The 26,040-nt window shown below is 36.7% G+C and overlaps 1 protein-coding gene across 1 annotated transcript in view; it reads left to right on the top strand.

Moving 5' to 3' along the window:
- Tll1 (tolloid like 1) overlaps window positions 1-26,040 on the top strand; it is a 176,378-nt gene that overhangs the window by 86,778 nt on the left and 63,560 nt on the right. The window contains exons 4-8 of the mRNA XM_036166488.1: window positions 1,891-2,043; window positions 2,549-2,666; window positions 11,705-11,883; window positions 15,149-15,254; window positions 19,174-19,298. Of these exons, the coding sequence (XP_036022381.1) occupies window positions 1,891-2,043; window positions 2,549-2,666; window positions 11,705-11,883; window positions 15,149-15,254; window positions 19,174-19,298 (681 nt within the window). The remainder of the gene's footprint in view (window positions 1-1,890; window positions 2,044-2,548; window positions 2,667-11,704; window positions 11,884-15,148; window positions 15,255-19,173; window positions 19,299-26,040) is intronic.

Raw genomic sequence — 26,040 nt, 5'->3', positions numbered from 1 at the left:
TGAAACTCCAGTCCTAGGGTACCTGATGCTTACTTCTAGCTTCTGCAGGTATCAGGGAGAAATGTAGTGCACTGACATACATGCAGGTAAAACATCTGTATACATGAAAATAAATAAATTTTAAAACAACCAAAACACTATGTGGTGATATTATGTTCCCCAAAGTATTGTGCATCCTAATAAATTTATCTGGGGTCAGAGAACAGAACAGCCACTAGACAGACATAGAGGCCATAAAATGGTGGCACACACGCCTTTAATCCTATCACTTGGGAGGCAGAGATCCATTCAGATCTCTCTGAGTTCAAGGCCCCATTGGAAACAGCCAGGCATGGTGAATCACGCCTTTAATCCCAGGAAGTGATGGCAGAAAGCAGAAAGGTATATAAGGCGTGAGGACAATGAACTAGCCTGGTTAAGGTTTTAGACTTTTGAGCAGCAGTTCAGCTAAGATCCATTTGGATGAGAACTCAGAAGCTTCCAGTCTGAGGAGATAAGATCAACTGGGGAATTGGCAAGGTGAGGAAGCTGTAGCTTGTTCTGCTTCTCTAATCATCCAGCACTCACCCCAAAAACTGGCTTCAGGTTTGATTTCATTAATAAGATCCTTTAAGATTCATACTACAACACTAAAATAAAACAAAATAATAATAACATGTTTGTATATGCATGTATATATGTCATAAAATCTTTATTCTGGTTTCACAATTAGTTAATACCTATAATATTAAGCTCATTACCATTCATGGATCTGAAACCTTTTTGTAAAGTCCTTTATTTAGGTTTAGTGTCCTCATATTGTTTCAGTTGATAGGTTAATGATTCAATGATCAATGAGCACACTTTCCAGAAGTGGTCTTTATAAGCAAAGACAATATGTTTGCTTAAGGACATTGTAGGGATAGACATACTCCAGACTTGGTCATTGGGTCTATGTTCAGTATTTATCACAACAGAGCATTTAATAGTAAGGGGCATCACAGGAATACTGATTGATGAATGAAAAGAATAGTCATGAACATTGGTAAAAAGCAAACACAGCAAAAAAACAAAAAACAAAAACAAAACAAACAAAAAAAAAACATTGCAAGAAAGGCAAAGAAAACAAGACTCCTGACTTGGAGTTTTCTTTGAACAAGCAGCATTTTGCTACGGTTACTATGTTGTTCCCCTTGAGAGCTGGAGTAGAGCAGAGTAGGTAGGAATGGAGACAGCCTATTGCCTCAGTGGCCAGTGCTTTATTTTTCTTAACTATGTATATGATGTAACATTATGGCTTTGCCTTGTGCTATTGGTATACCAACCTGGATTTCAATGATTAAGTACCTGGCCAGAATAATTTAAAGAAGTAATATTGAAAATTGAGTTCTCTTATGGAACAGTATCTATTTTATCAACTGTGATGAATGGCTTGTGGGCTGCTAAGATAAGCAGTGTAAGACAATTTTTCCATGACCTTGTACTCTTTCCAGACTTCTATATCCTATTGCCTGAAATATGGAAATTCATGATAACTCATCCATAAGGCACTGAGAAATGATGTTGGGGCATGAAATAATTAAATACTTCTTTATTTTTTAAAGTATATAAAATGACTGCCATTTTCTTTTAATGCAGTTTGGACATATTTATAGTACCAGGATCTGCTGACTCCCCATGGGAGACCTTGCCTTGGGGAGGTGGGAATGGGAGGTGGGTTGGGAGGGAAGGCTGGGGGTGGGAGAAGGGAGGACAGGGGAATCTGTGGTTGATATGTAAAATGAATAGAAAATGTCTTAATTAAAAAATAAATAAATACATATCTAAGATAGTTGAACTTTTATGCTTGAAGAGAAGTATATTCTCTGGCAGGTGACTTCGGTTTGACCGATAATTTAAATGTCGTTACAGGCTTGGAGCAAAATAAGACCACTAAAGGAAAAGCACCTCCAAAATTCTCAGAGCAAAATGAGAAAAATCGAGTTCCCAGAGCTGCTACATCAAGAACGGAAAGAATATGGCCGGGAGGTGTTATTCCTTACGTCATAGGAGGAAACTTTACTGGTAAGCTATTCCCAGTGTGTGTGTGTATGCTAAAGGAAATCTATTATACAGGTTATATGTTTTTATAGAGTACTACTATAGAAAATACACTATCCAAACAAATGTGGGAAAAAAGGGGTTCGTTTAACCTGGGTTGCTAATTTTTAACATCTCTGAATTTGAAGTAAAATATCTTTAGTCTTTCATCTTAGGGTCTACAGTATTGTGCCACATTTTATACTGTTTGAAATTTACTTTGGAAGGCAGCGTCTCTGCAGTGACAGGAAGAATGTACACATATCCTTAGAGTCTGTATGCACACATTTGTAGAGCTAGTGGGTCTAACCCTCTGGTTATAAAATGAGTGTGGATTCTGAGCAATGACTCATGTGTGGTGCTGTGAACCAGGCACGGTAGATGACACTGCTGGCTGGAAGCTTGACTGCCAGCCAGGATTGGGGAGCCATCACAAAACACGCCTCCCTGAAAGCCCACACTGTTTTATTAAAGTCATGAATTTTTCCAGGCAGCCAGCGAGCCATGTTCAAGCAGGCCATGAGACACTGGGAAAAGCACACATGTGTGACTTTCACTGAGAGAAGTGATGAAGAGAGTTACATTGTGTTCACCTATAGGCCTTGTGGGTAAGTAGAGAATGGACTTCAGTTTTGAAGACTAAAAGGGGAAGGCTGATAGGTAGGATCCCTTTCTTCCTGTTTGCGTAGTACTTTGGCCAGGAGACAGTCTGAGTTTTGCATAAGAAAATTTGCATTCAGACAAAGGTATTTTATGATCACTGGGCTTTGTACCTCTTTGCAGGTCATTTCTCTTGGTACAGCAATTTTTCTAGAATTCTGCCTTCTGTAACTTCACTGTCCATGTCTAGTCTCCCTGGGAAATCTAAGCAGTTGGTTTCTAGTATGGTTGACCATCATGTCATTTGGTCTCTGCATCCTATGTTGGGACTCAAGTTCCTCCTTGTAGCATCTCAGATCATTAGAACAATCTACTTGCTCTCCTGTCTTAATTTACCAAGTTACCGCCATGAGCAATTGCCTTCCAAGCATGCTGAGGAGAGCAAGATTTTATACTTTCTGAGATTCTTTGGTGTTTTCTCTTACAATAGTGTTTCCCAAATGTGCTTATAAGATAACAAATACTTTCTTAAAAATTATTTTAGGAAAAGAAATAATAAAACAAGGACATAACATTTAAAAGAGAGGTGTGGGGAGTCAGTAGGAGCTGGGGAGGAAGTGGGAGGTAAATAGGATTGATTTATATGTATATATGAATTTATTATAGACTATTACATTGAAATAGATAATAATTTTAGGAAGTTGGCAAGATGTCCCAGAGAGTAAATGTGTGTACAAACAGACCTGGTTGCCCAAGTGGTCTCCAAAATCTACATGCTGCAAGCAGAAAATCAGCTCCTACAAGTTGACCTCTTTATCTCTCCATGTGCACCCAGTCATGTGTACTTCCTCCTTGACACAATGAATAATAAATATAAACATTTTTCAGTTAAAATGTTCTGTAAATACTTAGATGATATTTTAGTAGCTGCTTCTACAGCAGAAGTGCCAATAGCCATAATTGGTATTTAACTAATTGAGTGCATTTTCTAAACTTTTTTAAAATGAATATTCACTTATAAAGAGAAGAGTACCAGTTTTCTTTTTAAAGAAGTTTTAAAATTTTGATTTTTTAAAAATGTTATTTCATCTATTTTGAATTTATTACCTGAAGCTTTTCTTGACACAAGAATTTATCTAACTGCAATAACTATTTGAGTACTCTGTGCCCATATACAGAAGTTAAAATGGTTACTTAATTCTTTTGGAGGAAATACTTCCTCTACCATGCCCCCTTTCCTATTTAAGGGAAACATACATAATTTCAGTGAGTAGGGGAGTGAGTCTATGACATTATTTTCACTTTTCCCATATTTTTCTAGATGAATTGACTTTAAAAAGTAATGGATTTCAATTTTGGCCTGAATGACATTAAGAAAAATTAAACATCATTGTCTCCAGATATTTTTGGATAGTGCCATAAAGTATCATCCATTGTTCAGTAATTGAGTAATATTTCCTTCAAATTGCTTGAGTTTTGGCAGGGTAATTTTCAGTCACCTTTGAGGTGCTTTCTTGTTCCTGTATCTGTTTCATATTTCAAACATCCAGATCTCTGTACTTCCTTCTGTCTAATTTTAACAATCACAGCCCAGTTCATGTATTTCTAAATACATAATACTTTTGGATTGTGGTGATATATTGTGTGCCCCAATATATTGTGTACCCTAATAAACTTATCTGGGGATCAGAAGACAGAACCAGTCACTAAATTAGACATAGCAGTGGTGGCACACACCTTTAATCCTATCACTCAGGAGGCAGAGATCCATCTGGATCTCTGTGAGTTCAAGGCCACACTGGGAACAGAGCTAGGCATGGTAGCACACACCTATAATCCCAGCACTTGAGATCTCATGCCTTTGCTACCAAGTACTTGGGAAGCACAAATGCCTTTAATCCCAGCACTTGGAAGGAAGTAAGATGGCAGGGCACAGAAAGGTGTATGTAAGGTGTGAGTAAACAGGAAGTCTCGCTCTGGAGGCTGAGGAGTTGGTAAGGTGGGGTTGGCTGTGACTTGTTCTGTTTCTCTGATCTTTCAGCTTTCACTCCACGATCTGGCTTCAGATTTTTTTTTTTTAAATTAATAAGACCTTTTAAGATTCGTATTACATGGATCAACACATCTTTCCTCTTTCCCATTCTTCAACTTTATAAAGCATAGCTCTGCTTTCGTTCATAATACATTGATATTTATATTCATTTTCTTTTCTCTTTAAAGTTTCTCATTTTGCTTTCATCCTTCCAGACCAATTTTCCTCACTCCCCATCTTTTTTATTTTGTTCATAGTTTTTTTTTTAATGCCCTTTTGAGGTAGGTGCTGTGTTTAGAATGTAAAAGAAGAAAACAGATTAGACAACATGAAAAGTCTCTCGGCACAAGACAATTCGTTCCTTTGACAAAGTATATGGCGACGGTGTGGAGACCTCAAGAGGGGTATAACGGACAAGTGCACCTGTCCATGGGGCTCTGTCCTGAGATACCCACTGAGACTACACTGGAGGAGACTCACTTTTCCTCTGCCAGTGAACATCAACTGCAGACAGCTGCTTCTGGGTTAGGGATGGGAGCCTATGTCCACTTCCCCTCTCACAAAACGAACTCAAGGATATTTTTTGTAGACTTTTTGTCTCTGAAGATTTGGGAATTTTTTGTTTTACTAATCTTGTTTGTTATTTTGATTTTCATTTTGGTTCTCTCTCTCTCTCTCTCTCTCTCTCTCTCTCTCTCTCTCTCCACACCCCCTCTCTGTCTCTATCTCTGTCTCTGTCTTTCTGTCTCTGTCTCTGTCTCTCTCTCTCTGTGTATGTGTGTGTGTGAGAGAGAGAAAGAGTTGAGTGGAGAGGAATGTGGGGAGGAAGCATGTGAGAGAAATTGAAGGAAAGGAAAACATCAAGATATATGGTATAAATATTTGTTTAAATTAAAAAAAAGAAGAGAAAAATGGAAGTGTTGAAGACGGATGCTCCTAGGAGCATGGGCAAACAAGTTCAAACTGACCTGTTCTTCCATTTTACTTCAGTTCTGGTTCTAGAAATGGGCATTAACACATGCATGGAAATGTTGTATTAGTCCCCACAGATGTGTAGAGTTACTATTTGTCAATTAAGTAATCAGGAAATAGTAATGTCTCTCAGTTGTGAAATACTTGCCTTGCATGTTCAAGGCCCTGGGTTTGATTACTAACAGTTCAAAATTAGCAACTAAGTAAAAACTGAATAAATAAAATAGCAAATTAATTTTAAATGAAATAAGATAAAACACCATTGCCTTAGTCTTTCCTTGGTGGAATTCTTCCCCAGACTTTGTTCTCATCCATTTTTAGATGCCCACAGTGGGACTTTGCTCTACATGCAGTGGTCACAGTTACCTTACCTCAGCTTGCTCAAGTAACAGTATTTATCTTTGTCACAGATCAGCGCATACAACTTACCTTGGTGTCCCTCATGGCACCCACATATTGTTTTACATATAGGTGTTCACGAAAATATAGAAAATGTCACCATTATTTCAGCCTCATGAATTTCTTAAACAGTAAAACACTGTGAGCATTTATCTTTTACATCAAAATAATTTAAAGAGTTGCAAATTACCCAGATAATTAAAGCTCATCTGTGTTTCTAAAAATCAGACATTTTACATTTAAATTTTTTGTGTTTATTTTTGAGATTTAATTACATTTCTCCCATTTCCTCCCTCCAAATCCTCCTATATACCCTTCCCCACTGGCCTTGAAATTCAAAGCCTCTTTTTTCATTAATTATGTATATATATGGTCATATTATAACCTGTGGAGTCCGTATGTTACTCCTGTGAAAATCTGACTTCTAAGTGCCATATATAAATGTCTTTGAACCATTTTCAATAGGAAATAATTTAATCTCCCTTCCATATTTGAAAAAAAATTAATCTGAGAACTTACAATTTTCAATGAATGGCTGTTATAATAGTGATAAGTATTATAAGAAAAATTATGAATAAATTGTAATGTATTTTTAATGGAAATTATTTGATTTGCTTTTGTGAGAGATTTTTGTCACTAAATTTATTAATTTAGTCTAATGTCCTTTATCTCTACTACTTCTCTATTACCTTCTTCAGTAATATTTGTCAACCTAATTGTCTTTAACAGCTATTAAAAAAAACAACTACCAAGTTAATTTGTTTAACTGCATTCTAGGTTTAATTTCAATATTTGAATTTTGACTGTTTGCACTAAGATAGTAGTGAGTTTATCCTGTGCTTATGTTGAAACTCCGCCATTCTGTGCCACTTTCATACTACTATGTTTTGGGTTACAACATTAAACAGAAGGTGTTTTCTTTCTGCAAGAGAATAATTTCACTTAGAAGAATGTACTAGCCCAGATTCTTGCGTGCAAACAACAGACAAGTTAATTTAATGACAAACAATTTATTTGTTGGTTTTAAATGAATTCTTGAACTATATTGAGGCAAAACTGGAGAGCCAGGTTGATGGGTGAACCTCAGAAAGAGTCCTGTTAACCCCTGCTGTGCCTTCTGTCACCATGGGAGTCTTATCCCCCCTTCCTGACTTAGATGACCTCATTTCCCATGAAATATTTGTGGAGGCTGTGCCACATCTGAAACTCTGTTCTGTGAGCTAGAGCTGGTGGGAGTCCGGTCTCCTAAAATGCTTAGATTCTAGAAAAGGAAGAAAAGAAAAAAAGAAAAAAGAAAAAAAAACACAATAAATTCTTAGAGGAAAGGTAAATGGAGAAGATTGAAGGTTAAATTTGTGCAAAGACTTGAAGAAGGTAGAGAAGAGAGGTTCTCTTGAAGGTTTGAATTTCTGATGGGATAGATAGGAATTGACAAGGAGGCATGAGTTAACTCCATGTCCAAGGCAGAGCACAGGGGAATGAATATAGTGAAGTGATAATATGGACAGTGGTGAGAAATGAGCTGTTTATGGGAAGATTTATGGGTATGAAGATCATTTAGAAGGCATCAAAACAAATGGCCCCTCCAACTCAGTTGCTTAGAGCAACAAATGCTGTTTACTAACATATGGCCATCTAAGCCCTATGTGCAGTCTCATAGAAATGCCTCCCTCTGGTCATTGTTTTTCTTATGGCAGACCAAATGGTAACCACATGGTCAGCCACGTGTTGGCTCTTAACTGTTTTCTCCAGAAATGACAGTTTGGGCTTCTGTGATATTGTCCAGAGTAAGCCATGTAACAAAACCCAGAATTAGTGGAATAGGGACTTGTAATCATCAACCAGAGATGGGGAATGAGTATTTTTGAGCATTGACACAATTTACCACAGAGTTGCTGAATAATGGCATAATCAGACTTGACATATAAAAACTATCATGATGTTAACAAAACATTGTGAAAGTGAGGTAAGAAAGAATAGGAGAATAATTAGTGGACAATCCAACACGCCACATGAGAAATGATAGATTAGAAACGGACACTGGCATTGCAGTCCATAGACGTGGATGGTTTCTGAGCTTAGATTAAAGGTATAGCCAAGAGGATTGATGACTAGAAGGAAAAGGAGGCTTCGTGATTACTGTTGGTACTTGAACTGAGAAAGCCAAAGAAGATTAAAATTCCATGAGTTTTCACTAGGATGAGTTAACCAGTGTGTGGAGAGGTGGTTTATTTATTTATTCTTCCATTGATTGAGAACTAAATTGGGGAGATACTCTGTGAGATATTTACTATTCATTGATGTAGAGAAGCTAAGGAAGATGGGTGGGTATTTCAGCAAGCTCTGGAATATGTACTGTAATTGCACCTTGTCTTAGATGCTTGTGCTAAGTCAGTGAATAAAAGGAGTGGAGACTTCTGCCCTCTTGTATTTAACAGTTTAATGGGGCACTTGACATTTTGTGGTCTAGGACTTTCTAAAAATAGAAACTAACTAAAAAATTGAGTCAGTTTAGTGAAGATCATATAGTGATTAAATGAAATAATTGGAAGTAGTTTAAAAGGAATCACAAAAAGGTAAAAGGAACCCTAGGTTATGGATCGACAGAAAGAAAACTTTTATGGTATTTTGGTATGTAAACCTGAAACGAAAGCCAGGCACAGGAGATTTTGATTACTTTATATAATTTAAGGTGAAATGAAACTCTTTTATATGCGGAAATTGTTTTTTTCTGAGAGGGCAGGTTAACCTTTGATGTAAGAAACAACAAATGAATTAGAAATGAAATGGGAAGAACCAAATAGAAGAAAATAGCATCAAACTTGATTTCACTGGAAACTAAGACAGTGCTTTGATGAGGTCGTGCATTTTTGAATTTCATGTTACCTTGTCATCACATGCCTTATACTTGTATAGGCGTGTATTTAATGAACTTCAATGTCTAGAATCCTCCATTTAGTCAAGGATCAAAGCACCACATTTTTCTTATTTCCCAGGGCCATTGAAAATAATAGCACTATGAAATAGGCACAGTGAATTCCACTATGAAGCCCATCTTATTATGGGAAATTGCTCTGGGTTCAATTATGCCAAAAAGGGTGTTTTAGGATTAAATAAATAGACAGCCTTTCTGTCCCTCAGAATTCCTTTTGCAGAGTGCTGTGTTCTCTGGATATAACCAGCAAGAATGACTCAACATGGGTAGCTTAATTGCTATATAATCATCAGATATTTCTGTCTTCTTACAGTTGCTTTAAAACAGCAAATATTTTAGTTTAAATCTCCAAAGTTTGCAAAAAAAAAAAAAAAACCACAATCAGTTTCTAAATGAAGTAAGGTTTGAGTACTTGAGCAGTTACTTTTTAATATGTAGTAAGTATCTGTGTGTGGATTACATGTATTATTTATAAAACATACATGGGATAAAGCAGATAAATCATTAATATCACTGTTCACCCACCAGTTATCCAAGGCTTCTATTATTGATGTACTAATCTTAATTAGTTGATATAGCACTCACAAATAATGAGTGTAAATTAACATCTCATATTGGCATAGCATGCGCTAAAAATGTATAGACATTTGAAGCTCATGTAATTAAGTAGGAAAGAATAAGAGGGTGAGAGACAACGTAAGGATTTATATTTGTCAAAAATTAACAAGACTGTCAAACTGAAAAGAGTGAAATTTAAAGAATAAAATCCTTTTGCATCATTTGAGTAATTAATTTATTGTATTGAAAACTTAATAAATCAAAAAGGCTCTTGGCAGTGTCTAGTGCTCTATGATTCCCAACTTCAAGAACAACTATTTGCTACTCTCTACTGTAGAGGATCGTCTGAGAAACTATTTGCATGCAAACTGTAATTATTAATGCTTCAGGCGAAATTTATTTGCACTTACGACTACAATAATACTGTTTTAAACTTACTTTAAAGTAGATATCTTGTGTGTTCTCGCTGTTGTAAGTGTATGCAGGATGCTCTGTCACATACACACACATGTGCATGTGTAGCATATGTAAATGGATAAATGGAACCTTATTTTGGATGAAAAACATCATGTATGTAAGAAAGAGTTGAAGAAACTTTGTTCTTGAGTGTTTGACATTCTGTCTGACCATCAAGGGCACTCCTTGAGTAGTTGTACAAAATATTGCATTCTAATATTAAAAACTGATCCATAGACACATGTCATAAAAGTCTAATAACATTTGCAACAGCTGTCAATTGGTATTTCTCCTTCATAAGTTGTCACAGTCCACACAGTGCTATGTCACTGAGCACCATGGTCTAGGTCGCTTATACACTGTGAGCTTTCTGGATTTGTGAGGACACTCTTTGGATGTTAAATGAAGGTGCTTATGCTGTGTCCTTACATGGTAGAAAGGTGGAAGGTGGCTAGAGCTTTCTTCTTAAGGGGTTAATCTAACTAGTAAGGACTCTACACACATGTCCAATTTTTTTTCAAAGCCACACTTTAAACTAAAGCTCATTAGGGGCTACATTTAGACTTATGAATCTTGGGGAGACATTGAGATTGAACCTCCTCTTCCAGTTAACTACTAACTGTAGGTAATTCACCTATACTTAACTTTTGTAATATCACATTTATTTGTTTGTGCATGCGTGTGTTAATCTGTGTAGGTGTGTATGCCATGACACACACTTGGAGATCAGAGAACAACTTCCCAGAGTGGGCCCTCTTTCTCTCTATCATGTGGGTCTTAGGAATCAACCACATACATTCAGGACTGAAGGAAATCTTGATTCTTTCATCCATCCTGTATGCTCCCCCACCATTTAACATTTGTATCTACCTTAGTTTTTTTGTGTGTGTGTGTTTGCATACGGAGCTCTGGGTTGATGTTGAGACCTGTCCTTAGTGGTTCAGTGGTTCTTCCACTGTATTATTGAATCATGGTCTCTTAATTGAAGCACAGAGTGGCCCGTTGGATAATCTGTATCTCTGTCTAGCTTGCTCTGGTGATTTCCTGGTGTTTGCTGTCAGAGGCTAGGGTTACACTGATGTCTAGGCCCATGACATTTCCATGGGTCCTAAGAATCTGATCTCTGTTCCTTACATCTGCAGTGGCATGCACTTAACCCATGAGCTGTGTCCCCAACCCCTTAAATAACTTTTAAAAAAGCATTTTCTCAGTTTCAGAATTACTCCTTTAGTAAGAAGTTTAATTTATATTTTGATTAGCCAGTGTCTTTCACAGATGGATTTTTTCCTTTTTCTCTAAAGGATAAAAGCAAATTCTAGTTTAAAATAAAGTAGAATTGCATTAATTGGCAGATAACTACACTGATAATGTAATGATTATAAATGCAAATATTGAAGGGTAAACATACTTTTCATAAACATTGTATGTCATCATTATCATAGTTGTCTCTGATCTAACTTCTGAACACTGTAAAAATATGTTAAAGCTTACTTTCTAATATAAAAGTAATTGCCAAGCATTTAATTAAAGGGAAAGTCTGATCATTCAAGAACTTAAAACTCACTAATAAAAGGCTGTCCTGACTCAGGATGTGTTGGGCTCTATAGCAGATCACTGTTGTTTTCTGGGAGTTCCATGCCGGCATATCTAGTCTGCACTTCACAAGTCCTTTCTCTGCTGTCCACTTTTTATAGATGCTGCTCCTATGTTGGTCGGCGGGGGAATGGCCCTCAGGCCATCTCTATTGGGAAGAACTGTGACAAGTTTGGAATCGTTGTTCATGAACTGGGCCATGTGATAGGCTTTTGGCATGAACACACTCGCCCTGACCGAGACAACCATGTCACCATCATAAGAGAGAATATCCAGCCAGGTGAGAGAGCTTTGGGGACCTGTAAGCTTACATTTCTAAACCATGCAAACCTTTCTTAATGTAGTATAGTCAACATTTTACTGTATTAAAACTTGTTGTTTCTCAGCTTTCTTTCCTAAGATAGAGCTATTTTATTTTAAATATGGATGCATTTCATGAATGGGTATGAGCTCTTGAGCAATAAGCTGATAAGACTTAATCATTTTAATAAACATTTTTTATACTTAGTTCTTTGATTCATGCTGTAAAGACTTAAAAAGGGTTCAGGGCTTGCCATTGTGTACTGTAGCTATAAGAACTGATGCTGGGCCAGGTATAATTTGTGGAGAAAATTCCAGTGAAATGAGTTGTTCCCAAGATAATCTTAATAGTTTCTTCTATTTTTCTTCTTAGACATGACTATACTAAAGATAGATTTTAAAAAACATGTGTATGAATTGAAATATAATTTATGGTAAAAATCTAATTTTCTCTTAGGGTCTTGTGAGTGAGTAAAATTTTATATTTCTTTCATCTCTCATATTCAGAAATGCCAGTACATTTCATTTGAAAAAATTTCCAAGTCTTGTTTGGCATTTTGTGGTAGTATGTATTTTAAGCATAAGCAGAGTCATAAGGGGTCTTATTTTCTCATCCATTCACAGTCAATTAAAGGACATTGTTGAATTTCTGAGGACATTCTGTAATGAGTAGCATTTGTATCTTTGTTCCTGATCTATCTCAGTCTAGTTACCACAGCATTAGTTTGTTGAGATACTGCTATGGAAAATCCAAAGCTTACTGTGAACTCTGTGGATAGACAGAGACATGTATGTGTGAAGAGGGAATCATGGGCACACTATGGAAACACTGCAGAGTCTAAGCAAAGCATGACGAATGTTACTTTCAGTAAATAAAAACAATTGTCACCAAAGCTAGAATTAAGAAAACCTGAAAAGAAAAGGAGACGGTGAATTTAAAAGGTGGTGAAATATTTAGGCTGCAGCATCTCATAACACTTTTTAGCTCTGTCCTACTGGTCCATGGCAAATTATAAGTGGGGGGATTGGTTCTTAATTATTAATTGCCCATGGAGGTTAGATTACCAAGAATCAGAATCATCTGTTCAGGTCTAGCAAATGGATGCTTGGCCCTGTACTGGGAATAACTGAAGGACGGAGTCCTGGTTACTTTTCTCTTTGTTGTGATAAGACATCCTGACCAAGGCCCTTTATAGAAGCAAGAGTTTATTTGAAGCTCACTCTTTAGAGGGTTAGAGTTGGACACTTTTTTCCCCCAGAGCTGAGGGCCGAACCCAGGGCCTTGCACATGCTAGGCAAGCGCTCTACCACTGAGCTAAATCCCCAGCACCGCGGTTGGAATGCATGGTCATCATGGCAGAGAGCACCGTAGAAGGCACAAAGGCGTGGCAATGGAGTGGTAGCTGAGCGCTTACACCTTGATCTGTCAATGGGAGGAAAGAAAGAACTAAATGGGAATGATGTAGACTTTTAAAACCTCAAACCTACCCCAAATGGCACACCTCTTCTAACAATTCCACCAACTGAGGATCAAGTGTTTCAGTATATGAGCCTATGTGGGCTGTTCTCATTTAAACCGTCATGGACTGTAAACAAACTCAGATTTGGAAAGCTCTGCTTGCTGTGGGACCTTTAACTTGGGGTGGGGAGGACAAAGCTAAAGGCTTGGAGAACTAGCAGAATCCTGCATAAATGGTTTCTCTGGCATAAGTAGCTTCTCTGTATTTGAGCAGGAAAGGGCAAGAAGACATGCAAATAGTCTCAAAAATGCTTTAATGGGAACATGAGTGGAGATCTTCAAAAGCTTTATTCCAAACAACAATACAAACATTGGTACTAAGAACAAGACATGGGGAATAAGCACAATGTTTTTGGGAAAGAAAAAGGACAAAACAATTGTTTTAGCCTAATTCTGGATTGGAAAATCCTGTGATGATCCTCTTTAGTAGCAAAGGAGTGATAAGATTGAGTATCTAAAGATAAATATTTAGTAGTAGATTTGACTATTTAAGGGCAACTTGAGGGAACAGCAAAAAAAAAAAAGTTGCAAATAAAAGGACAGCAGCAATACTTAAGCAACACTTACAGAATGTCTTCTGAAAGACGGAAGTAGCATCTATGAAGTCAAAGCAAATTCATGGCATATAATGCCCAGAACCAGGCAAATAAATCTTTTTTCTAGAATGATGTAATCAGTAGACCAAAATCAATGAAAATGTATATGACCAGGAGGAAGGAGGAATACCTAGGAACTTGAAACAGTTTTCAATGTCCATTTTACATTTATATCATTAAGAGTGAAATAAAGACAAGGTAATATTTCTGAAACTTCTTTGAGGCACCAAATAGATGAGAGGTTTGCTGTTAACCATCTTTGTATTGTCCTCTGTCTGTCAATCATTTTTATCATGTGGACCAAAAAAACAAAAACAAAACAAACTTATAAGGGTGACAATATAATCGAAAATAGTCCCTTCTCCTGAGTGTATTTCCAATTCAAGATAGAGAGATACTAAAGCAAGGAAGAATGTGAGCATAATAAAAATAGATATATAAGTAGATATTGGCAGTGCTAGAAAATTATACCTCTGAATACTGTTTTTGATTAAACATTCAGGCTAACAGGAAAAAGAACAGTTATTGGATGAAGTTTCCTGATTGACTGGAATTACCACAGTGGGAAGATTCCAGGCTGAAAATATCCACATTGCAGATAAATTGTTTGTGCATTTATGACTCGCTGTGACTCAGAAGCTTGAGATTAGGTGGTTTTTCAAGAGTAATTTCTAAAATGCACAAATTTTGGCTTTCAATTTACATTCAAACTAGGTGGCTATGATAAAAATGAAATTTGTGCAAAGACCTGATTATTTGAATTTATATCAGACTATGGTTGTAAATAATTATTAAAAGTTATAGTTATTTGTGTAGTACTCCCAATGGCAATAAAATCTTAAAGAAAAGAATAGCATGAGCTGGATAGAATATGTGGAAGAACAATATGCTTTTCTTTATCTTCTTTTGTAGAAATCAGGTCATTGCTCCACTCCAGGATCATGTTCCAATTAGACAATAGAGTGAGGACATATGGTTTTGCTTTTTTTGCATATGAATGGATATGTGTACCAAAACAAGCAATAATAACACCAGTCACTCACCATATCCCCAAAGTAGGTCCTAGATTTCTGTTCCCTTTTCTTTCATTTACAACTCTTCTCTGATGTTTTTCCTGGATGCTTACTTAGGTCAAGAGTACAATTTTCTGAAGATGGAGCCTGGAGAAGTGAACTCTCTTGGGGAAAGATATGATTTTGACAGCATCATGCACTATGCCAGGAACACCTTCTCAAGGTTGGAGTCTCAGGTTATACCTTTTGACTTTTAATTCCTTTTTTATGTGACTCCCCAGAAAGTTGTGTTTATCTTTATAACTAGATCCACTTTTCAAATATCACTGCCCTGGGGCAAAAAAAAAATTGAGCAGAGAAATAGTGGTGAACACTCATACTAACAGCAGATATTCATGTAAAAGGTGCTTAAAACACACTTTAATAGTTCATACTAAAAAGCATAAACTGAAAGTGATATTGAGAATGCTATAGATTATTTAAGCAATTTTATATCTTCAAGTTATTAAATAGTCAGTGAAAACAATTACCTAACCACTCAGCATGTTAGATTGGCAAAACATTATTTAATAAAACGAGAATTCGCAAGTCAAATATCTGCTTTTTCCATTGCACGAAAATGCTGTACCATGTGCGGAACTGTGTTCTAGGTTGTCTGCAGCCACTCTTTGAATCACTTACACTTACAGATTTGGTTTCAGTAGGCGAAAACTCAAAGACTACGTTAGGAAGATAGCGTGCTTTCCTGTAGTTTGCAATTGATAGTTACACACCAACTATCTACTCACAGTTGTATCAGTTATAACTATTTAAAATTGTAATACGTTTGGGTTTGGATCTACTTCCTCCTGAAGATGACTCTACCAAGTGAACAGCTCTCAGGTAGGAAGCTGAGGTTGAAGCACCAGGTTCCTACATCTCTCTCCACTCCAGATCACTGATGCTCATTTTGGAACTGCATGTCCATTTGTCCATTGATTTTTTTTTTTGCTGTTGTTATTCACCTCTTCCATTTCACAGTTCATTTTCATCTATTTTTTTTTTAAACAGTGTCACAAAGAAAGAAAAAGTCAAATTTATTCCTGGGTTTATTTTTCAAATGAAAATTTAAATGACAGTGTGCTAATGAGCCCTTAAATGGGAGGGCATTTTAAAACTTCCTTTATTAAAAAATTAAACCTTAAAAGGGATTGAGTGTTAGCAGTCCTTGGAAAGGGTTCTCTTCTAAAGTACATACAATAGACACATTTATTCACAGATACATCTAGCTAAACAGAGAAACATTCAAATATTTATTGTTCCTGGAATTGGAATTTAAGTTTTGGTAAAAATACACTCAGAAATCTGGGCTGAAATTAGAGTTATAAAATTTTATTGTAAGGTTAGAACTTGGAATTGAATTAAGTTTTCCATAGAAACAAGTAAGAAATTGATGTGTGGGTCTCAGTTGAGACAAGACTTCTCTATCATGGCTCTAAGCTGAATTATTTAGAATTAACCTGAGGTTTAGCTCTTTTGAATATGGGAGGTTCTGCAGAGCACAACAATAACAACAAAATTCTTTTTAGTCCTCATAGATGGTGGATCTTAAGTTTGAACTGCCTGTCTCTCCTTTGTCTGTCCTTCATACATTATTTGCAGCTTTTACCATGAATCAGCAATGCTCTTGCTGCCTGTAATGTTTCTCCCACATTGTCTTGGTCTCTCAGCCTTGAATATTCTTACTGCTTTAAAACTACCCTATCCCTCTCCCAGCCTCTGTGACTGTATGCACACTTGTACAAGGTCAAACCAACCCAGATCCCAGCGTGGAATGGGGCAGAGTCTCACGACTCCTGAGGACTGTTGGCAATTGATGACTACTGGAGAGGGATGGTCAGGCTTTTTTCCAGGAGTGTGGCATCTGATGAACTGTTCTTGGTTAAGGAGGTCACTCTAAACCCATGTCCCTTCTGACAGTGCTAACAGGATGTACTGAGCATGTGCAATTGAGAAAGAAAAGTAGTGAGGGAAGGTATGGGAGGAATTGAAGGTGAGGGGACGGGTGTGGATTTGGTCCAAACACATTATATACATACATGAAATTATCAAACAATAAAACCCATCCTGTACATGTTAAAAAAATTCTGCATTTTAAGAGGTAGTATCTAGCCATTAGAAAGATAATTATCTGATTGATCTAAACAAATTTCAGGAAAAGACAATTTTGCCAAAGTATTTGAAGTTACTGTTTTTTAATTATGTTAAAACTATACAAATAAAAATTCATCATTTCATCCATTTTAAGGTGTTCACTTAAATAGTGTTAAATATATTCATTGTTAAAAAACACATCTCCAGAACTATTTATATTTCAAAATGAAAATGGTGTGCCTATTAGACAGCTCTGTTTCCTTTTTTTTTTTTTTTTTTTTTTTAACCTCCAGCAACTTCAGTGTCCCTTTATTGCCAAATTCTATGAATTCAACTATTTTGGATACTTTCTGTAATTGAAATCACATGTATTTTCCCCCTTGTAACTGCATGTTATGTTTAGGATTATTTCCTTAAGACTGACCACAGCATGATTCATTTCCATGATGCTGATGAATAATATTATCGTGTATGTGTTGTGTGTGTATATTTGTGTGTGCATGTGTTTGAGGTGTGTGTGTGCATGTGTGTGTGCGTGCATGTGTGTGTGTGTGCATGCCTGTGTGTGTGTGCGCGTGCATGAGCACAGACGTACACATCAGCGGACACTTGGCCTGCTAGGTCGCTGGAGTCACTTCTGCTTTCTGGTGACCTCCGGAGCACTGCTATGAACAGGGTGTACAGCTGTAGCTGAGAGTTGTTGCTTTCCATTGCTTTCTCTGTCAACCCGAGAAGCTGGAGTGCAAAGTTACAGGCTAGACTGGCTTTTAGTTTTTGATGTCCACCATTTTGCAGTGCCAGCAAGTGGGCACAGAACTCCATCCTCTCAGGCCTCCCAAGTGCCTTTTGGATGGTGTTGCCCTGGTAGTGCGGGTCAAATCAAAGGTGGGAGGATTGTAATTTTGCTTTACGTCCCTCTCACATTAGACTTGTTTTACAAAGGGCGGAACTCCAGTTTGTTTAATTTGCTGTTAGAAACTCAGGCTGAGAACTGTGCTTCATGAATGTTTTCTAGTGGAAGGAAGAAGTGTCTACAGCCTGCAATTCAAATGCAATATGTTCAGTTTCATATTTTGGAATGGAATATCTCTTTGCTTACCTCAATTTAAAATCTTTTCATATTTTCATTAATTAATTTAAAAGATTCCGTACAAAGTGCAAAATCTTCTGTTGTTTCTGGATTTTCCTTAAAGACTCATGTATACACTCCAGACTTCTAACCCCTTTGAAGACTTTCCCAGCCCATTCACCATTTCTTCCGAGTTATAAATGTTTGATTTACATTGCAACATTGGCATGTATTTTTAGTGCATTGAAGTCAGAATTTTAAATTATGTATATTAGGAAAATAGCAAGTTCTCACCACAACCTCAAGTCTACAGGAACTCTATGTGCAGCTAATGTTTAATAAGCCATCAGTAACTTTTTTAAATCACTTATTGACTTTATCTTGAAAAATTAAATAATATGTGCATTTGATTTACATTGTCATGTATAATTGGCTATTGTTTACTCTTATTCTTTCATCATAAGATGTAGTAATAGTTACAATCTAAGAACAGCTAGCTTCAGTTTTAGCTAAAATTTTAACTTTTTGCCCTCACATTTCTTGGTAACCTCAAAATTGCCTGTGCTGGTGGCTATTTTATTTTTATTTTTTGTTAAGAATTATTTTGCAATCTGGTGATTTAAAGGATTCTTGGATCAATATGGGGGAATAAAACAAAAGCAACAACATCCTTTGTGGGTTATTGTCAAATAAACCTTATTTTTAAAAACATATAACACACAACTAAGGAAAAAAATGTATCCTTGACTTTCTGGAAGCTAAACACCTCCACACACCCTTTCCCTGCTCTGATTCGAGTGTTTTGAAAGCCTCATATCCCACCTTAAATTCACCCTGCTATAACTGCTGATTAAATTTGGGGAAAGTGGCCCTTAGGTATGTTATGGCTATGTGAGTTCTAATTTGGTGACTTAGGTATGGTTTGCTTCTGCTTTTTCAGGGGGATGTTTCTGGACACGATCCTCCCTTCCCGTGATGACAATGGCATCCGCCCTGCAATTGGTCAACGGACCCGGTTAAGCAAAGGAGATATTGCACAAGCAAGAAAGCTGTATCGATGCCCAGGTACTGCACAAAAGACACAGGAGACCTGTATGTGTCCCTGAGCGTCTCCAGATAATCAGGCCTAGATTTCCTCAATGGCTCTCATGTCTGTCTCTATGCTCACAAGTAGCATGCATGTTCCAACTTGAACAATTTAAATGAGGATAGAGAACCTTTAGAATATGTGTAGCTGGAAACCAGAACAAGCTGCCAGGCATCAGAAAAGCACCAAATAGAGTTACTGACTGTTATTAAATAGACAAGTTTGTAGTCAGATGCTGTGCCCTTGCCCACATTAAAAAGAATAGGCTTACTTTCACAGTCAGGTTCCTGGAGATGGGAAAGGGCCTTGACAGGTGAGAACACTGCACTCACATAAATGTCCGAGCAAGCTCTGTGTGTGTGGGCCCAGCACTGAGGAGGCACAAGAGACAAATGGATTCAAGTTTGCAGGACAGCCCACCCATCCACTCAGGAGTTTCTGATACAGTGAAAGACCTGGTCCCAAGCCAATAGATAGAAGGAAATCAGTAGAAGAAAATGTCTGGTGTCTTCCTCTTGGCTTCTCTATATTAACATGGGTAGAACCTCATATGGATGCCTCATTCCATTACTCCACCACAGTTAGATTTTGAATTATCTGTATTTGAAAGACCATTATCAACAGGACATAAATTAAAAATTTTATTAGTAAGGATTTATAAATACATTACAAAATGTAAATGTTATACATGTTACTGTCAAATAAAATTGGATAGGATGCCAAATTAAAGATTTAATTAGAATGCCCTGATGTGCTGGGCAATGATGGAGCACACCTTTCATCCCAGCACTCAAGAAGCAGAGGCAGGCAGATATCTATGAGTTTGAGACCAGCCTTGGTCTACAGAGCAAGTTCCAGGACAGCCATAGCCTTTACACAAAGAAACCCTGTCTCAACCCCCTACCCCTATAAAAAAAAAATGTCATAAAGGAATCATGGAACACCAGTGCCTTGATGGGACAAGAAAAGAACACTCTGTAATCCAAACTATTAGATTGCATGTACCTCTTGTACACCTCACCTTAGTCTCTAACATTGTCAAAGAAGCATGTTTGATGCTTAGAAAGCTTTCCCCAGATTGCTTGTTGAAGGCTCTTTTACTCCAGTATGGATTTGTTGAATATACTTCTGGAAACTGGACTAATGATTAAACTCACAAATAGTCACATAGCTAAAAATAGTTTCAGTTGGCTTCTATAGTAATAATTATTGCAGAAAATTGAGGATGTGATAGACATATTAATCAAGAATTTAGGACAATACTTATTTAAAAACTATTCATATACTAAATTATTGAGGGGCTCTGCCATGACTTTTGGAGTTGGTCATGGATGCTTTCTTTCTAGGAAATATGAGAGTACAAGTTGGTTCATTTAAAAAATTAAAATGTGCTCATGGACATATGGCATAGAATCTTTGAAAAAACTGAAAACTAGAGTACAGAAAAAGAAAAAAAAAACCTAGAGTACAAGCAAGAAAATAGTGAAGTGGTTGAATAATCCAAGGGAATGAGTAAGAGGTTATAATTCAGTAGAGCTGATGACACTGCTTCACTGATTTGAAACAATAGACTTCATTGGACCTTTTCTAAGACAAGAGGTTTCATTTGTCCAAGTCAAATTTTCTGGAGGAAAATTTTAAGAATGTTCCTACAAATTTTATCGTAATAGGTTTCTTAAAATATAGACCTATTAAATGCTCAAGAGATTTATATAGTTACAGTTTAAACCTGTGCTCACAACCTTGTGCATCTTAATCATTCAATATTGAAAGCAAACTTTAATACTTAATATTTTTATTATAAACATAGTTATCTGCTTATCTAATTTTCACTTGAACTGAAAATTATTCTACATGATGTCATCATATTAATTAATTTACTTTACGATCATTAGGTTGGATTTATATTTGAATGAATGCCCTTTAAAATGTCTTATAATCTTGTGGCACAGGACTGGAATTCCTGGTATTAGAAGGCTGAAACAAGAGAATCACAATGTCAGAACATGTCTGGGCAGAGGTTTAGCTCAATGTCAGCTTGAGAAACTTGGTGAGGCACCCATCTAAAAAAAGATGCAAGTTTGAGATTTAGCTCAGTTGTAGAAGACTGTATTAGCATGTCAAGGCCTTAGATTCAATCAAGATACTGAAATAAGCTGATAAATGAATAAATGGAAATTGCACATGTGCATATGGCATTATTTTATTCTCATATGTATCATTAATTTCATAGCAAAGCTTTTAGAAGACAATGACACCAGTGTGACAGAAGCATGTGGACAAACCTAATTAGTCTTTTGACATTTGATACATTATGTAGTTAATAACAGTCAACATGGTTAGTTTATGTATGAAACTACTTTGCATGTTTCTCTACACAACATGCATGCATATCTCACACTTGCAATCACATTAGAGGTTCATTTGAATGTATAATTATAGAGGTATCATTAAGAATTGGAAGTAAATTCGTGACACTATGATTATCAGCCTGTCCTCCTTACATATTTAAGTTATTCATATTCATATGAATTATAATTAGGTGTAGCTTCCACTTGTGGGTTCACTAGGGTACACTGCATAAGTGAAGCATAACTGATAGTTTTGGTTAATACAGTAAGATCGATTGTTCATGCAAGCTGTTGTGGGTTTTTAAGGCTGTGGGAAAAGGGAGTTGCTTCTCACAGCTCTTGTATCACAAGGGACAAGACATGTTTCAAATTGCACAATCTTACCCAGTTTGCCTTATTCTCACTCTTTTGTCAAAATTGTGTTGGTGAATAAAGCCAAAGAAAAATATCCGGCTGTTTTTTTACACCAACATTTGTTTTTCCAGTCAGTTTTCCCCCAAAGGTCTATTAGGTCTGTCTACATATTATAGGACAATTTTGTTGAGTTAAAAAACAGGCTTGAAGTGAGCTCTAATCAGGTAAAGTGGGTGAATGGATACCCAGGCTGTGGCTTTTATGGTCTATGATGATTGTACTCTCTTTAAAAGGATAAGTTCCTAGTAAGCTGGCTGTACACATCATTGCTTCCTCCTACAGAATATATAAAATAGTTTAAAACACTCAAATAATACATACAATGAATATACTGTTAATTTCTTCAAATTAGTGTTATCTACTTTTATAGTAGTACATATTGAATCTATGCCTTATAATCCATTATTGTATTTGCACACACACACACACACACACACACACCACACACACACTAGTATATAGCACTTCAATGACCTCTGTGGAGTCATTGCATATTAATCATAAAAAAGCTTAATATAATAGCAGAATTGGATTTTTAAGGTGCCATTAAAAGGATGAGTTTCTTAGAGTTTAGAATTATTTCCACTCTGATTTCTTGCTCTTAGTTTTAGAGATAGGTGAAAAGTCTTTATATTATTGTGTGAAGAATGAAGGTGATTCTTTATGTCCCAACAACCCTGCTGATATAATTACTCAGTTTTTGGCCATATCATAGATCCTGATGAGGGCTGTGAGACAGGAGGCTAGGGCTGTTGAACACTGCAATTGAGAGATTTCTGAGCTCTATCACCCAAAGACCTGATGTCTTGCTATTCTTCCAAGCACTGAGTATTCTTAATGGACACTCAATGCTGATTACTACTATTATTCCTCATATCTTCTATACTGTCAGGATAAAAACTGACCACTTAGAGCTCGAGGTTTGGGTCTCTATGGCTAATCTTCATATTACCTTTATTTCAGTAATTGTTAGTTGGTCCATAAGAGAAGTGTGTTTAGCACATGTGGCTTATAGCATACCTGAGCTTAGTAAATTACGCATTTTTTCTAATTGTTTTCTCTCTGATCCCCTTTTCTTATAATTCTCCTATATTCAGATATATTCTCTCCATTTCTGTAATCTTGGGGTTATTTTACTTTCTTTCCAAAATGATTAAAGTTTTCTGTTACAGGAAATGTTCTTTGCATGCATTTTGTCTTCATTTCTTTCTGTAATCCTATAACCACTTTGCTTGTAATATTAACACTGATATTTTCTGAGAGAATTTTCCTCAGTTAAGTCAGTGAAGTATTTGAGCTCTCTGATACTATAGCAAATCCTTCAATCATTTAATGAAGATTAAGAATTTAATTTATGACATTGAGGTTCCAGCCCATGGTCAACTGCCCTCACGGCTTTTGAGATGGTGGCAGGGCAGGTCTTCCAAGCAGAAGTGTGTGACAGAGCATACCTGCTGCCCAGAAGATGGGCTGGGGTCCTCTTCTATGAGTACCTACATATTTCAGGATCTGACCATTTTCCAGTAGGAATCCTATGGGATAAAGTCTTTGCCATATGGGACTTTGAGAAAATACTGTACCATAGGACCAAGTAACATATTAAAGTCATTAAAAATATAAAATATATATCCTAATTATTTTTTGAATATTTTGAGTGCCTTTATCAAATGAGAAGGCCTATATGTTCATACACCAATACAAATACATGAATAATATATGTTCAAGTAGAATATTCAAGATTCAAGTAGAATATTATTTTGTAATTGCACACATGTGCGCACACACACACACACACACACACACACACACACACACCACACTTCTTACCTAAAATTGACAACACACATGAACAGCATTCATTCATTTTTCTCCCACTTTTTCATGGATTCATTTATTCTTCTATCCAGCACACTTCTCCTCATTCAGTGGGCAGTAACACACCAAGCCAGAATGCTAGAGAGATTCTCACTTCTCTTCCTCTTCCTCTCCATTTCTACACAGTCATCTGGCTTTCGGATTCCTGCTCCTTGTCTGCAGCTGTGCATTCACATCTGGGTTCGAGCCTCCCCTTGCATTAATAGTAGCCAATCTTCAGTTGACCTTCTCCCATCATCTCTGCATCTTCTGTTCTCCAGCAATGTTGCAGTCCAATTGACATTCAAAATGCAAATCATTCTTCGCACATCTCTAAGACAAAGGTTAATTTCCCTTTCAAGCTATCTTCTTCCAAACTTGTCCCGTTTCTCTTCTCAGCCTCTCCAAAGGCATTTCTGCTATGGCCTCTCACTGTTTCCTTCTCCCCTTGGAACTATGATGTCATTCCCTTTGGCATCTTAATCCATTGGGAGCTTTGAAAATTGCCAGCCCTTTAAATCTTCCCAGGTCAACTATCGGTGCTCTCCATCCCCCCCTGCCTCACCCCCCCACAGTTGCAGAAACACTGACCTTGGCCTTCTTATCTTAATCTCATAATTGTTACTTTACCTGCTAATTCCCACACTAGACTATGAGATCTCCCAGGAACTCATGGATGCTAAAACATGCTGTAAATTAGGAGCTCATTGATATGAACAAATGAACCAGCTTCACTATGTGAAAGTTACTGTATGGGATGTTGCAGACACAGGGAAGAAAATACAAATATAGACTCAAGAAACACTACATGGGAGAGGAATCCCCCTGGGGGAACAAATGCAAACATCATCTCTTGTAGACAGCCTTAAACTTGCTTCACAGCTGAGTATGACAGAAGATTTGATCTTCTTTCCTCTCTCACCCATGGTTTAGGTCTACACACATGTAGCAACACACTTGGTTTTTGTGGGCAGGGCTTCAAGAACTCTAGGCAAGCACTTCACTCGTTGAGCTATGTATGCAGTCATTAACATCTTTTTTGAGAAACATTTATGATCTAAAAAAAATCCAAAATTTTAAAATTTGAAGGAAAATGGATAATTTAAAGGCATTAAGGGACCCTAAGTTGTTAAATAAATTTTTATTATTTAGAGACTCATGCTTTTTATTACCTGAATAAAACTGCACATTTATTCCTACAAAATTTGGAGAAGGGGAGTTTTTGACATTTGTTGGAAATTTAGATATTTGACAGGACAACTATTTGTAGAAGAATGGGTAGTCCGTTGTAAGTTTAGCCTCATTATTAAAAGAGAGGAGACTATAATTTCTACAAAATAATCCATTTTATAGTATCAAATTAGAAATTTTATATTTAAGGAGGATGCATGTGGAATATCTAATTCAAATATGAGTGGGCCATATTATAAAGATTTTATTTTTTGTTTTATTGGAACACTGATCATAATATTTGTCTCTTGGGGGATTTTCCACAATTTTCCAGTCCTAACTATTCTGAGATGCTGAGGCAGGAGGGTTGTGAATTCAAATCTTTTCTGGGCTCAGAATGAGTTCAAGGGCAGCCTTGCCACATGTTAAAAAAGATACAGCTCAGTGGTAGAGTGTTTGCTCTGTATGCACAAGGTCCCAGGTTCACACTCCAGCACTACAACTAAAATGTATCTCATTATAGTTCCTTGTTTTCATTTTCCCAACTATTACTGAAGCAATAACTGTCATCCCACATTTACATCCATACTCTCATCCCTCAGTCTCCCTAATTACAAGTGGAAGTATTTGAGAACTAAAAGACGCCATGTACTTTTCTTTCCCCCCTCAAAACCACTGTATGAGAACTGATTAGCAATGTAGGTGTTTTCAGGCAAGAAAACTGGTTGAAAGCTTTTAAAATTTGCTGTTATTTTGAGGTGACTAAGTAACAAGACTGGAATTAAAATTGTCTTCTCATCCCTGTATTTGTTGTTAATGGACGAGTATTTGAATAAATCATACCATCTGTCATCCCCCCCCCCCCCCCATTCTTTAATGATGCTATTTTGAGACAGGGTGTCACTCTGTAGCTTAGGCTGGCATCCAACCC

Source organism: Onychomys torridus, chromosome 17, assembly GCF_903995425.1.
Source record: "Onychomys torridus chromosome 17, mOncTor1.1, whole genome shotgun sequence".
NCBI classification, from domain to species: domain Eukaryota; kingdom Metazoa; phylum Chordata; class Mammalia; order Rodentia; family Cricetidae; genus Onychomys; species Onychomys torridus.
The sequence above is the reverse complement of the archived record's forward strand: the minus strand, read 5'-3'. Positions and strand labels throughout refer to the sequence as shown.